Source organism: Hemiscyllium ocellatum, chromosome 19, assembly GCF_020745735.1.
Source record: "Hemiscyllium ocellatum isolate sHemOce1 chromosome 19, sHemOce1.pat.X.cur, whole genome shotgun sequence".
Taxonomy (NCBI): Eukaryota; Metazoa; Chordata; class Chondrichthyes; order Orectolobiformes; family Hemiscylliidae; genus Hemiscyllium; species Hemiscyllium ocellatum.
The window spans coordinates 57579430-57595997 of record NC_083419.1 but is presented as its reverse complement, the minus strand read 5'-3'; the positions used below and the strand labels follow the sequence as shown (position 1 = coordinate 57595997).

The following is a 16568-nucleotide window of genomic DNA, read 5'->3' as shown; positions in this document are numbered from 1 at the left end:
CTATCTGCAGCGCATAGAACTTTGAAATCAACTCAAAAAGGTGCTGCCTTTGTATCTGAAGCAAATTGGAGTACTCCTAGAAACTTGCTGAAAACTTAAATTGACAATATGGCAACTGGTAGAAATAGAATAACAGCTTCCATTTATGCAGCATACCTAACATACGGAAAAATTGCAAAGAGCATCATAGGATCAAATTGGACACCTGCAAAGAAATGATTCAAGGGATACTGTCAAAAGGTAGTTCAAAAAGGTAGGTTTCGAGGAATGTGTTAAAACAGGGGAGATGGAGAGTGAGAGATGGAGGGATGATGGAGATTGAGGCAATTACAAAGGAGATTCTAGAGGAGAAGATGATGGTTTGATTACAATGGTAGGGGCTGGTAAGGCTATGATATAAACTGGAAGTCATTACGAACAGACAGTAACCATCAGGAAAGACGCTGAGGCAGTGTCAGAGTCATACAGCATAGACTTAGTGGGCCAAAAAGATCCGTTTCTATGCCGTCCAACAAACTCCAAACTACACTAACCCAATTTACTTGCACTTGGACCATAGCCCATACCATGGCATTTTAAGTACCATCCAGATGATTTTTAAATGTTGCCAGATACCTGTCTCACTCATCCTCCCAGCTAGAGTGTTCCATATATCCGTGTTGAAGAAGCGATCACACAATTCTGATATCTTTTCACAGTAAATATACTATTCACCCCGTTCAAAATATGTGATATCCTATGATGGGAAAAGCTGAAAACAGGTTAATAAAAAATCCCCAGGTCAATCTGGTGGGAAAAACAAATCTGGAAAATTCTTCTTCAGCCCATCCAAGCAATGGAAAGAGATCCAAGAGATCACTCAAGCATAGAGTTAACTACAGTACAGGTCATTCTGCTATAATATGTGTTTCATCAACACTAATTAGCAATAACATGATTGATGAATTGAGGACACTATTTTTAAAGCATATATTGGTTATAACATTATTCCTGCTTTATTAGTTTAAATGGTGCTGCTATTACGTGACTTTCTTATAACACGGGATTGTACAAGAGTAGAACTACTGTATCAGTTATAGCAGAACTGGCTGTATCTGCCTATTGTAAGAGGATGCAAACTGAAACAGGGGTATCTTACATCTCACAGACAACATAGAAAATGGCATTTTATTAAAAACAAGTTGACATACAGCCCACAATTTTCTAATCCATACATGCCTCATGAACTAACTGGCAAAATTCATCATTATATAGCTTTCCTGCAATTGTAATTGAAATGAAGGAATGAATAAAAAGACTTTAAAAGTAATGGATCTCGCCTGTTCAGAAACTTTAGTTGCATTACATATCAGTTCTGCTTTCTTTTCCCAGTTCTATCAGGTCACACTGTCATATTACAGGTGATTGCATAAATACGGTGTGGTCTACAGGTTAAAACAGAAGCAACTTGATGAGCCCAGATCATGACAGCCCCCATCAATACATTGATTCAAACTTTTCTCTGCAGTAACAAACCATGGGGAGAAGTGGTAGAACCATTACAGCACAATAATTGGGGCTGTAACACCCCAAAAGCAAAATACACCACTGAAAATGGGACTGACAGTTCAGTGAAGGTCGAGATTCAGTGATCAATCTGTATCATTACATTCCCTTATCTGGCTGGATTGAACAATTTGTGATGCAATTTGGTGAGGTCAAATTGCTCTGAACTAGACAAGATATTTGCAAGATACATAGGCAAGATATGACCTGCTGCGCTTTTCCAGCAACACATTTTCAGCTCTGATCTCCAGCATCTGCAGTCCTCATTTTCTCCTCCAAGATATTTTCAATACCAACAATTTGCATATGTGTGACATTTAACATAGTGAAATATCCCCGAGAGAGTATTATTAGTGAAAATTTCAACACGCATTAACTTGGCTAGAAAATTCATTAGACCTCACCCAGGAGAGCTGAACAGGATGGCAAACTTGATCCTTTTGGGCTCAAACTTGGAGGAGGTTTCAGAGGAATTGTGGTTCCCATGAATTGGAACACTGCTGTACACAATTAACAGTGTCACAGCAGCATTATTGATTTCCAACTTCTCTGGGAATCAATCCTTAACTCCCAAAGTCAACTTTTTAAAATATTAATTAGGGCATATAAGCAAGTTTGGAGGATCAATCACTTATTCCACATCCCAACTGATTTTAGTCTCTATTTCTTTTTCAGCCAAGTTAATGGGAGATTTGACTGCTCCAGATTTAGTTAATCCCAACACATCTCCTGTGCAAGACAGTTACGGGAACTGAAAATATCATTGTTATGGCAACCTTCCAAACTCCTGGAAGAGATTAGGCTGGATTGTACAAAGTTCAATGTCACATTATATACAAGTTAGCAAAGCTTTAATGGCAGGCTCTTGAAACTTGAAGACAGCAGAAATTCAACACACCAGCTCAATTTAGCAAAGAAGTGACTGTGACTAATCAGCTACATCTTGAAATAGGGACCTCCTCTTAAAAATGGATGGATGAATGTCACTTGACAGGGACCCTGATCCTAAAAATATGCAAGAAATTGGATGCGCATATAGCGTAATAGTGTTGATTCAGCTGAGTTCCCAGGACTTCACATGGCTCTTCAAACACTGCAACAACCAATTTGTGAGCCTGTAACTAACTGTAAGGCCAGCTGTTAAGACAGAGGTTGGCAGGTGTGAGGAAGAAGGGTTGAAAAGGCCATACATTTGCCCAACCCATTAGTTTCACACATACTCAATTTCTGCAAACACTGACTTACAGAAGGAGGTCAGTTGGTTCAGTCGGCTGGATGACTGGTTTGTGATGCCAACATCATGGGATCAATCCTTTTCCAATCTTTCCCCTGAAGCAAGATGACCCTCAAGTTAAACCGTCACCAATTACCTCTCTAATGAGAGAGCCACCCTTCGATCTGTTAAGACTACAGTGACTTAACATTATTCACTAACTTTGCTTTTGCACTCCAAGTTGTGACTGTTACATGCCATTGTTCATAATAGTGGTTAGCAAACAGTTAAGTTCTATTAATCAAATTTTACAACTGTTTATAATCGGAATGCACTGCTCAAATAAGTAATATGAAAACAAAGGGTTCAATTAATTTGTTTAGTGGGATTTTCAACAGATCTTAAAAATGACTGAAGAAAATGAGATATTGTGTAACAATGTATTATGTATACTGCTATATTTGAGTTTTCGTCTTCTGTCCTTGGAACAATATTTTACATTGATAAGTCCATTGATGATTGATTGCAATGACTAGATTAATTTTTAAAAAGGTTTATCCTGGAAGTGGGGACTGAGTGGAATGAGTCCATTCTCTTTGAGGTTTAGAAAAATGAGAGGTAATCTTATTGCAATATTTAACTGTTCTGCGAGAACTTGACAAGGGTTGATATTGAAAGACTGTTTCCCACGGCTGGAGAGTTTTGAACTAGATAGCATAGTCTCAGGGCAATAGTTCAGTTATTTCTGACTAAGATAGGAGCCATGACTCTATGACTCTATTCACTCAGAGCATTGTGAATAGTTGAAATTCATTATTCCAGAAACTGCAAACGCTCAGTCATTCACTATATTCAAGACTGAGAGCGATCAAGGCTGGAAGAGAATCAAGCAATGTGGGAATCAGAAGGGGTAAATGGAAGTTGAAAATCAGCCACATTGATAATAGTGCAGTGACCTGGCCTATTTCTTATATCATTAAGAACAGTGTCTTTTCAAGTGAGGACATAAATTCAATAAGAGAATGAGAAGCATTGGCTGTGCATCCACCACATTTCAACAGGTAGATTCCATATTGGTGCTAATCGTGTTTATTTTGCTCAGTTAGCAAAGGGATTGGCTGACAAGTATCTCAACACCTTTTAGACATATCCTATCTTGGTATTTAGACATTGTTGACCTGGCCACCTTAGTTTCCTAGTTCAGTACACCTGAGTGACTGCCTTGGCCACTTTGAGGGCAATAGAAGTCAACCATTTTAACGTGGAACTGGAATCACATATAACTGAGACTTGGTGAGGACAGTAAGTATCTTTCTTTAGCACTAGTGAACAAATTTTATAACAACAGCTTTTATGACATTAGTTTCATTATTTTCAGATTTGATTTAAAATGACTTCAAATTGGCAAACTGCAAAAGTGAATTTTAAATTCTCACTTTCTTCACCATTAGCCCAATCTCTGAATTACCAGTCTAGTATCATTATCCCTATACCACCATAATGCCTCTAACTCAAATCAGATATTTTAATCTGGCCACCAAACTCTTTGAAACCAGCCCGACTCTCCTTAGCTTTTATAAGTCTGATCTGAAACGTGCCAAGCTCAATCTCCTTCACCAATATCATGTTGCTCTATCTAAGGTCACCAAAATAATCAGCAACTGGCTTTGATGTTTGAATGATACTGGAGCGCAGCACCTCCTGCAAATCAAAGACTGCTTGTTCAATGTCCTTTGATACATGGGGCTTCAAATGTTCTATCAAACAGCAAATACACTGTAGCTGTAGTAATTCTCCTGACCTCAAAACTAAACAGAGGCATGTTCCTATTCACAGGACTTTTCTCTCCAATTAGTTTCTTTAGTTTGACTATATCAGCTGGTTTTGTTGATTTCTCTGAGCTTGTGTCCGGGAAGGTAACTGTTAATCAGTGTTGGCAATGGAATATGCTTCTTGCAATTCGAGTACTGGAACACTTGCAGTGTACAATTAGATGACTTGTTGCTCAAACGAAAGGATCCGAAGTCTCTCTCTCTAAATTGAAGAGAATAACCGCATTAGGAAGACATAATACCATTTTGTTAAAAGTTTGTATCCTTCAGAATTTGAACAGAATTGTATAGATAAACATTGTCACGGTTTATATATCATATAGCAGACACTTGTATCTCGTGAATTTGAAAAAAAGTAACATTATTCCATAATATTTCAAGTCAGACACTTACCAGAGTTTGTTACACCAATTTCCCACACTCGGCTGTGCCCATGGAATATTGCAGGACTCTCTTCTCAGCTGCAGTTAAAAATCTAAGTTCTTTGATCCTGCTCCAGTGGCACCTCCAGATCACTGATTAAACACAATTGCTTATTTGGCAACTCACTCAATGCCATTAATTCTCTTCCGTGTCCCCTGCCAGGTTCTTCCAACTGCATTCAAGCACTGGACCCTGCTTCCCATATCGTCCTCTTTTCCTAAGGGTTGAAGATTCTTTCGTGACCTCCAAAAATTGTAGATATTTCTATCATTGCGCCATCCACAGATACATCTCAATTTATGTTGTCAGAGTGCACTCGGATTTCCATTCCACATTTTTAATCAGTATGGCCGTAACCAACTTTGCACTCTATTTCACAGATGTCAAACTTGCCTGAGTCAAACATAGTCACAAAAGTTCATACATTCTTATGACTGCAATTTAGCCTTCCCATAGAAGCAATCTAGCCTTTGCAATGGTGCTAGATTTTTAAAAAAAACTTGCTGTTGAAACAAAATTTGTAGATCTTTTATCCCCAGGATACTGTCAAAAGTCCAAAAGTTATTTTCCTGCATGACTTAAAAAACAATCACGAAATATTTATTTGTCAATCATTTGAGAGTATGCATTTTCTCATCCATGCACCATGTTCTTAAACATTGTGTTCAGAAGAAGGTATTTTGAGAGAATTATAATGAAAATATAATGAGCGACAATGCAAAATTGTTAATCTTCAATACCAAATTGTATTCAAAAAAAGGTTTTTTTTAAATTAAACTTCACCAGATTTTTCAAAGACTTGAGACTTCAAACAAGTTTTCAGGTTATAAATTCAGGTCTCGCTAACATTTGCTTGTTATCAAAAGTGCACATGTATTAAAAATCCATGTCATCATTTGTAACGTAATTCTAAGCCCAGAGTCAACAAATAACCTATATAAATAATCTGTATTTGCTCAGTTTAATCTATCAGTCGATTACAACTTGAAAGGCCTTTCAAATAAAACAAAGGTCTTATGATCTCTCTTTGGAGAAGAAATTAACCAACTAACCTCTAAAGCTATTAGAGATAACTAAATTATTTGTTTTTTTTTACTTGTGCCAAGGCACAGAATGGGACACAGGATCAAACAGTTCAGAAACTATCCAAGAAATATCAGACTCCTCTTGAGCCATTTAGAAAAGGGTCCATAAGTAGGCCAGTTGTTTCCTTCTACTGGAAGGCCCAGTCTTGCCTCCATGTGTACTGTGAAAGGTTTGTAAGTAAGTCCAAGTCACCATAGTCCTAACAGACTATTGGATGACTCTCTCATTAGGTGGTAGTTTGACCTAAGGGTTACCTTACCTCAGACAAGGGGAGAGGTTGTGAAGGAGTTCCTTTCATTGTAACCTCAGCTGGTACAGGAATTGAACCCATGCTGTTGACATTACACTGCAATACAAACCATTCAGCCAACTGAGGTAACCAATCTCCCTTATAAAGGTGTAAAGATGTTGGGTACTTCAAATTCTCAGTTATTCAGAAGGTTATGGTGGTGGTAAAGAGAGTCTGAGGCAGTCTCAGATTGTCCACGTGAGCTGCAGTAGCTGATCTTAGCTGGAGGGCATGGGAACCAATTAAGGAAATAAAGTTAGCTGTAATATACTGCAGAATATGGCCAGGGTTTCCACTCCTAATTACTATTTAACAATATCTGCTGGATATACACATGAACAGATGCTTGATGAAGACAGATTCAGACTTGCCTATAACAGCACCCTAAACAGTTGTTTAGTTATCCTCACTGTCAGTGCACAAGAACCAGAGAGAGAAAGAAAATGCACATTACTTCTTTATAAAGCAAAACACACTTGATGAATCCTTTACAAAAAAAGTGAAGTGTTCCCACCTACCAAAGGTTGCACATGGATGAGAAGTTTTTCCCAAAGGATTACTATTCAGTGCTCCATGCTTGTATATGAGATGTGGTTTATTGTGCTCATCTTCATATTGCCCTCCATCTGGTTTCATGAGCGGTTCCAAAAAATATTGTCCATCAGATGTCTGAAAAGTGCCCATCTGTCACGGATAATAAGAACAAGGATTTAACACCAAACATGCTGTTCATTCAAAATGATGAACAATTCTGCTTAAGCTACATAGAATTATTTTTCACTTCTCCATCACAAGGCATGTGACAGATATAACATTCAACATGAAACATTTACCACAATGGGAATATGACCAATTGGAAATCCAACCATTAAAAGCTGTATGGCATAAAGCTAAATTCCTGGAATATAGCCCAACCTAATAGAAATGCAAGTCAGAAAATAAGATATGATGCAGCCTAGAGCAAGCCAGGACCACAGCTCACTCACTGTAGCTGAAGCATATCAGATGCCTGTGCTGCAACTTCTTTCACTGAAGAGTAAGAGGGCGGGCGGTGACCTTATGGAGGTTTACAAAATCATGAGGGGCAGGGATAAGGTGCCCTTTTCCACAGGGCAGAGGAGACCAAACTAGATGGCATAGGTCTAAGGTGAGAAGGAAAAGATTTAAAAGGAATCTGAGGGGCAACTTTTTCACACACAGCATGGAACATATGTGTAATGAACTTCCAGAGGAAGTGGTAGGTGCACATACAGTTGTAACATTTAAAAACATATGAATAAGGAAGGTTTAGAGTGATATGGGCCAAATGCTGGCAAAGAGAACTAGTTTAGTTTGGGAAACTTGGACTGCATGGACAAGTTGGACTGAAGAGTCTGGTTCTATGCTGTATAACTCTACTGTATTTATAAGCTCCTCTGTAACCAAAGCTGCAAATGGTTAACCCACTCCAAGTTATTAAATTCCCATCACCTCAACTGACATTAAATGTTCATTACTATGATGAGGTCAAAAATAAAACAAACACTCTATGTACAATACGTTTGTGTGAGGAGCTTTTGAGTATTTGCATTGAAGGTGATATTGAGCTTTAACTACTTTGCAGTTAACCATTTTATTAAATCAAGGTTCTGACCTGTTAACAACTATTAAGAGAGAGACTGTCAACTCACCAAATATCAATACGCTGAAAATGTGCAATAAGTAACAATTTGAAAAAATGTGGCATTGCAAGGGAATTAGCAATTCATTAACAATTCCAGCTATGCATTCTAATGAACATGGCATGTAGATCATGTTTTAACATAGCATGTTTAACATTGTGGAACAACTCAATGTGAACAAAGCAACAATCTGTACTTCGAGCAAACAATTGCAGAAGATTTCATCTATTTATTGTTGGGAGCAAAACTGTAAATAAAAATAGAATAAATACTGTTACCACAGATAAAAATCTCACTGCAAACATTGGTCGTGAAAATAAGCTTTAAAAAGGAATTGCCACATTGGAAAATTCTAGGGCTGTTTCTACTCATTTCTTAATATCATCGCTATTTGAAGGACCATGACAAATACATGTAGTAAGACAATTTGTACAAATATGGCAGGATATAATTACAATAACTACCCCTGCAAACTCTGCAGCTGAAATCACCTTTAACTTATTAAAAATCTTTAAATTTATGGCACTTACGTAACAAAAGATGATATTGTGCTACTTTGCTTTTCAACAAAACATTCACAGATATTGTCAAAGAAAAGGAGCACAGTGTTTATTTTACAGATATTTTCCATGCATTATGGTCCCTCAACTAGAATTGAAGGCATCCTATGAGATGCTGTGTCACCATCTGCCATGTGTAAGATCAGATACGGGTATAAATTTTTAAAATTTTATTCAAGAGACATGGATTGCCAGCATCTATTTCCTGTCCCTATTGGCCAGCAAGCAGTTAAGAGTAAATCACATTGCTGGAGTCTGGAGCCACATGTAGATCAGACCAAGTAAGGTCAGCAGATCTCCTTTCCTAAAGAGCATTAGTGAGTGAACTGAGTTTTTAAACAACAATTGATAATAGTTACATGGTCACTATTAAGCTAAGTTAAAAATCACACAACACCAGGTTATAGTCCAATAAGTATATTTAGAATTAGCTTTTTGAACGCTGCTCCTTCATTAGGTAGCTATGGAGCACAACCATAATACACAGAATTTATAGCAAATAAACCTGTTGGACTATAACCTGGTGTTGTGTGATTTTTAAACTTTGTCCACCCCAATCCAACACCGGCTCCTCCACATCCTGACTATTAGGCTAGCCATCTGCCATGGTGGGATTTGAACCCATGTCCTAGAACACTAACCTTGAGATTCTGGATTTCGAGCCCAGTAACATTACTATTACACCGTCACTTGCAAGGCAGGAGAATGAGACTGAGGGATTTAATGGAGAGCTGGCTGTCTGGCCTCCTACTGTGCTGTTTTATGATCAAAGTCTCATGTTTATGATTCTGTAATGAAGACCAATAAAAACCTCGCTGTGAATTTTGTTCTGGGTTGAATATTTTTGTTACAATCACATTCAGAAATCTATTGTATAACAGCATAGTTTCCTAAAAGTTCCTTGCTTGGAAGCAGTTCAAAGAAAGTTCACAAGATTAACTCATGGGATGAAACAACTGGTTGAGTAGATTTGGAGTTTTGTAAAATAGAAGGCCACCTTATTGAAACATAGCTAGAGATTTTGAGGAGGTACTGACAAGGCAGATGCTGAGAGGAAGTTGCTCCTTGGGAGCATTGAAACTAGGAGAGACGATTCCAAAATAAAAATAGTCTTATTTCCCATTGAAGTTGGAAGTGAGAAATCTCTTTGAAAGGGTCAGTGATATTTGGAATTCTCTTCTGCAGAGACTAGTGGACGCCTGGCAATTGAATATAATCAAAACTGGATGGGACAGGTTATTGATCTAAATGGGAAATCAAGGGTTATGGGCAGGAAAGTGGAGTTACGTCACAATCAGATCAATCATGAATGGTACAGCAAGTGGGCCAAATGGCCTCCTCCTTTTTCTATTGCTAATGATCTTGATATCAGCCTTGCAAGCAAATCAACAGTAAGATTATTGCAAAATATATATGCCCTGAAATTATATCCACTTAAAGTACTGAAAGATTGTTGGAACACCCTGATTGCAAAATGCTGATTGCTTGATTCAGTTTAAGGAATTATGAATATAATTCAGAACCCTAACCTACATTGTACAAATAGCACAAATACTTTATGAACCAAACAAGAGCACTGAGGGAAACTGTTCACAAGCCGTCTGCAAGTGGGGGATATGCAGGGAAGATGCAAGAAAATAAAGAGGAACATGATTTTATAAAGCAGTTTTTACAACTTCAGTACTCATCCCTTACTACTGAAGTACTTTACAAACATAATCAATATCATCATTCTGCAATGTAGAAAACACAGGAGCCTAGTTTTGGACTGCAAAGTAACTAGGTATTGAGATAAACAGTCAGACTATCAATTTGTTTTATGTGTAGGTGAAGAGGTAAATGTTGACAACACCTCAGGAAGAATTCCAGTGTCCTCTTCCAAAATAGTACAGTGGGATCTTTAACATCCATCAAGCAGGCAGGCATAGCCTCAGCTGAACATCTGAAAGGCAACACCTCAGTAAGTGTTGCATAAGCCAAGATGATGTACGCAAGTCTCTACAGTGGGAGATGAACCCACAAGTCAAGACTTACAATCATTTTCCAGCACTTGACTCAAGTGAGATTACAGAGTAATAGTCATGCAGCATGGAAATAGACCCTTCAGGCCAACCAGTCCATGCTGACCATAATCCCAAACTAAACTAGTCCCACCTGCCTGCACTTGGCCCATATCTCTCCAAACATTTCTTATTCATGTACTTATCCAAATACCTTTTAAACAGTGTAACTCTACCTACATCCACCACTTCTTCTGGAAGTTTATTCCACACATGAGCCGTTGTGTGTAAAAAAATTGCGCTCCTCATGTCTCAAAATCTTTCTCCTCTTTCATCTTAAAAATATGCTCCCTAGTCTTGAAATCCTTCACCCTTGGGAATAGTCATAGGTCATTCACCTGATCCACACCCCTCATCAATTTATAAATCACTACAAAGGTCACCTTTTAACTTCCTACATTCCCAAAGAAGAAGTCCCAGCCTATTCAGCCTCTCCTTATAACTCAACTCCCTCCAATCCCAGTAATATCCTGGTAAATCTCTTCTGAACTCTCTGCAGCTTAATAATATCCTTCCTATAACAGGGTGACCAGAAGTGAACACAATAGTCCAGAAGGTGGCTCACCACTGCCCTGTAAACCTCAACATAATGTCCCAACTCCTATACTCAAAAGATCTGAGTAATGAAGACAAGTGTGCTACATGCCTACTTAACTACCCTATCTATGTGTGACATGATTTGGAGATGCCAGTGTTGGACTGGGATGTACAAAGTTAAAAATCACACAATACCAGGTCATTGTCCAACAGGATCACCTGATGAAGGAGCGGCACTTCGAAAGCTACTGCTTCTAATTAAACCTGTTGGACTATAACCTGGTGTTGTGTGATTTTTAATGATATGTGACATAAACTTCAAAGGATTAGGTACCTGAACCCGTGGGGTCTGATCTATAACACTGCCCAAGGACTTACTTTTAACTGTACAAGTCCTGCCCTTGATGGCTTTACCAAAATGCAATATCTCACTCGTATCCAAAATTAATTTCCATTTGTCACTCTTCAGCTAATTGATGCAATTGATGAGGATCTCTTTGTAACCTTAGATAGTCAGAATAGTTAAGAGATTGAGTTTGCACTGGTCAAAAACCATCTGCTGAAAAGCCTTGTCTTTGACTCAATGTCTAAGCTAGGGGGTGAGAGATTGCTATCATTAAGCTACATAAATTAGACAGGAATGCACAACAATAGCCACAACAATCCTTCAAAAATGACTTAATAAAAACGCACAGAAAGTGACAAACAAAAGCTCAGAAGAGCTTTATCCTTCACGTCAAATGTGTGAGCAAGATATCAGAGTAAGGCAAAGTCCCAATTTTGTCAAACACAATTCAGAACATATTTCCCTTACAGGGATAAAACTGATAATATAGCTAAGACCAGCTGAAAAAGGCTGAACTGGCTCAACCTTCTCAGTTCGTCACAACAAAGCTTTCAATTCTTTTTATACAAGGCTTAGCCTCTCTCCAATTAAAAATGCAATGAATTATTCTTGTTAAGATCAAAAGGGAGCTAACCAACAAGGTTTTTGTGAGCGAAAGAAAGAGGAAGTGTATTAAACCCAACAAAGTAATAAAACAAAACAAAATCTTACCTCAACCATAAAGCCTTTGTGCAGTCATTTGGGCTACATACAAACAAGTACAAGGTTAAAAGGGAATACTGTCAGGAGCAGCATGCAAAAGACTGGACTCACAACAAACTGTCAGATTTGAGCTCTGCAATCTTGTTGCACCCTAGACAGTTGTGAACGGTAAGGGTCAATTAAACAAAAGGAGATGGAAGATCCACAAACATCTGACCATGAATCCATTGTCATGTCGGAAAAACCCATCTGGTTGATTCATGTCCATTAGGGAAGGAAACTGCTGTCCTTACCTGGTCTGGTCTACATGTGACCCCAGACCCAGAACAATGTGGTTGACTCTTAATGGCCCTCTGGACAATTAGGGATGGTCAATAAATGCTGGCCAAGCCAACACCTCCCTCATCCTCTGAATGAGGAAAAAAAAGAAAAAAATCCCCATCCTTACTGAAGGAGCCCAGCACATTAATGCAAAAGATACAGTTGAAACGTTCACATCCATCTTCGGCTAAAGCGCCAATCAGGTAATCCAGAAGATTTGTCCTGAGCTCCCCAGCATCACATTAATCCAATTTGATTCATTCTACATGGTATGAAAAACCAACCGAAGACATTGGATTCTGCAAAGTCTAAGACCCTGACAACATTTCCGTAGTAGAGCTGAAGAATTGTGCTCTGGAACTAGCTGCATCGATAGGTAGGAGAAAGTGAGGACTGCAGATGCTGGAAATCAGAGTCGAAAAGTGTGGTGCTGGAAAAGCACAGCCGGTCAGGCAGCATCAGAGGAGTGGTAGGGTCGATGTTTTGGGCAGAAACCCTTCCTGATGAAACTACCACATTGGCATTTACCTGACCATGTGGAAAATTGCCTAAGTATGTCCTATTCACAAAGGTCAGCACAAATCTAACTCAGCTAATTACCACCCCAGTCGAGTCTTCATCATCAGCGTAGTGTTGGCAGGATCAGCAACAATGCTGTCAAGTGGCACATGCAAAGGAATAACCTACTCTCTGGTGCACAGTTTGGGTTCCACAAGGGTGTTCAGCTCTTAACACCATTACAGCTGTGGTTCAAACATGGACAAAAAAGCTGAATTCCAGAGGTGAAGTGGTAATGACCACCCCTCATATAAAGGCAGCATTTAACAAAATATGAAATAAGAACCCTAGAAAAACTAGAATCAATGGGACTGCATAGGAGAATGTGGAAGGAGAGATGTGGAAGGAGGACTACACTAAGAGTTGGAGTTATACCTCGCACAATACCTGGTAAGAGGTCAAATCAATTCAGCCCCAGGATATCACCACAGTAGCTCTTCAGAGCAGGCATTTGGCAGACATTACATCAATGTCTAATACTTTGTATTTGGACAAGTCTTCCCAAGATAATGCAGGTTTCAATGGCAGCAAGTTGGCTACATTGAGTGTTCGCATTGTGGGTCAATTTTTGCAAAGTGTTTCAAGATTTCATTTTCATGTTGTCTATGATATAGATGGTGGGGGTTCATTCCTCCTCTTAAAATTTGAGATTTACATCTCTAATCCAACAATATCCATGATGAGAAGTTTTGTCCCCTTTTTGTTCCTAATTACAAATTTTAAATGTTCATGTAAATTACCTATTGGACAGACCCTTCCAGGTCTGTTAATTCCACCTATTGGACATCCCTTTGTACATTCTTATCTATTTTTCAATCCACTGACTTAAACATTTTTAAGTGTGCCAACTCATTTCTAATTCCTTCTCTCTCAACCCAAAATCCAAGGCTTTTAATTCAATCGATGAGTTTTTAAAAAGATGTACTATACACACACACACACACACAGTCAAAAAAGGTAAATTTAAATACTGTTGTAGAAGCTCCAGGCAAAATGAAAATACATTTGCCATCTTGGAAACTATGTAACCTCAACATTTCACTTACAGTTGGGATAATGTTTTATTTGGAAGAATTCTTCAACAAACTTCAAAAGGTAAGCTCACAGGGATGTCAAAAGAACTGGCATCAGCATTTCCGCTCCCAATCTGTCACTTCACATCACTTCACAATATTTTGGTTCCACTCCCACTATCACCCAGATGTCTTGCTGTATTGTCATCATGGTCATGCCCACATGTCGATTCTAAGAACAAAGTAGTGATACAGCCACTCCAATTATCCTGCAGGTTTTCAAACAAACCAACTTTGCTTTCCTTTCTGTTCAGTGCGATGTTAGACATTGTTCAGTTTTCTCCCTCATTGTTTATCAGTTTGACAAAAGCAATGTAAAAGCTTAAATTGCTAAATCATGCCTTTGTCCAACAAAGGCTACCAAAATGTAACATCATGGATATTGTTAAAACCACCCAAAAATCTAAAAGATAGCATTGAAAAATATTAAAAGTCTATTTTATCCAGAACAACCTTAGGAATAATCATGAACCATCTAAAAATCTAAGATGTAGCATTTAAACAAATGCAAGTTTATTTAGTCCAACAGATAACATGATGAGTAATGCTGAACTGTCCAAAATCTAAAAAAGGTAGGAATAAAACAGACTAAAGTTTATTTCATTACAATAAATGTATTTGCACAGGAATAACAAATATATTCCTAAATTCTCAGAGAGCTCTTAAAAAAATAGTTCAGTTTGAGATTTAAAAAACTGAATAACAAACTGCTCATATATTAATTGAATTGTATGAGAAGCTCTGATAATGTTAGAAGAAACTATTTTTCTTGCTTAAAATAGGATATTGACAAATATTATTCATCTGACCCCCAACCACTCAGTAAAACCAAATGAATCAGACACAAATTACAAAATTGGAGATTCAGCCAAAAGTACATTACTCACAAGCTCAATTCTTTTTGCATTATTTAAATATTCCCGCACAAAATTATTAGCAGCCCATGGTGAGTTAGAGGAGCCATGGTGTTGTATTAGTTTTATGCCACTATGTGGTACAAGTGCACATTAAAACCACCATATGACTTCATCTACATCCATACTTCTCCCTGAATATCTGCCATTTCCTCTCCCTGCAATATTTGGGAAAAGAGCCAAAGTCACAATGCAGTTATTTAGATAGCTGCATCAGACAGTTATTTGTACCATAAAAGAAAAATAGCAAGGCTTCACAACATCAATGTGGGAACACTGCAAAGGAATTTAGAGCTGCAAATTAAACTGTAATCTCTGATGTCAGAAGGCAAAACCCATTGAGATTATTTGTTTTTACAAGGTATAGAGATATACATTACTACGAACCCAAATTCGCACCCCTTCACTTTGCCATCTTCTATGACTTCAAAAATTGACAAGGTCACTGCCGGCCATGTCCTACTAACCCTCACCAGCATTATTCCCTTTGAACTGCATATAAATTGCTTATTCTTATCTGTCAAACTCTTGACCACCTTTGGCCTTCACTCAACACAATACTTCTACAGTTGTTAAATTCCTTAACCCACAACCCCAGATTTTGTTGCCTTCATTCAGCAAAACACTTATTCCCTTCCATTATGGCTGTTCCCTCTAGGTTGCCCTTTTAACACCTTCAAGGCCACAAGGAGCAAGACTGGAGTAGACATAACACTGAAGTGTTCTCACCTTCCATCACTTGATCTGGTAGTAGTACCACATTACTCCTGCCTCTCATAACAACCTACTGCTCCAGAAGCTTCTTGAAGTCCAACTACTAGTCATCTCCGCAAAACACTCTCTCCTTCCATCCAATTTCAGCTCCTACAACTATGAGCTAATGGACTCCATCATTATAGTCAATACCATCCACACAGCTACTTCCTCCTTACCAGTACTCTGAATGTTTTTCTCTCTGAGAACCTTGTTAATTCTTTTTCACTCACTTCCTAGCCCAAAAGGTGGATATTTACATTCTTTAATGCAAAAATATACTTTTTTCATAAAATTTTTAAAAAAGGATATTACAGTGCAATCTAAATGCCACATAGTACAATATTTATTAATTAGGTTAAGTACATTAGGTCATATGATTATAAGACATAGAAGAAGGCCATTCAGCCTATCGAGACTACTTTATTATTCAGTAAGATGATTGTTGAGGTGATTGTGGCCTTACCTCCACTTGACCATCCCCTAATCTGTGACTCCTTTGTAGATAACAATCTGATATTTTCAAAGCTGAGTTAGATGAATATTTAACCTCCGCTGCTGTCCATGGAACAGAATTCCAGAGACTGATAACTGTCTGAAAGAATACATTCTACCTATTTCCATAGCATTCCAGAGTGCCTCATCCATTTAAAATGCAGACTGCATCAACATTTACATGGTATGAAAGATCCCTA

At 38.1% G+C, this 16568-nt stretch overlaps 1 protein-coding gene across 4 annotated transcripts in view; it reads right to left on the bottom strand.

Annotated features, from left to right (window-relative positions):
* Window positions 1-16568, bottom strand: part of LOC132824993 (A disintegrin and metalloproteinase with thrombospondin motifs 20-like) — a 383141-nt gene that overhangs the window by 349518 nt on the left and 17055 nt on the right. For 3 of the 4 annotated variants that reach the window (XM_060839950.1, XM_060839951.1, XM_060839954.1), the window contains exon 3: window positions 6907-7072. In XM_060839950.1, the coding sequence (XP_060695933.1) occupies window positions 6907-7072 (166 nt within the window). Of the gene's footprint in view, window positions 1-4559; window positions 4580-6906; window positions 7073-16568 lie in introns of those variants that run through there. The other variant, XM_060839953.1, reaches the window with a different exon arrangement.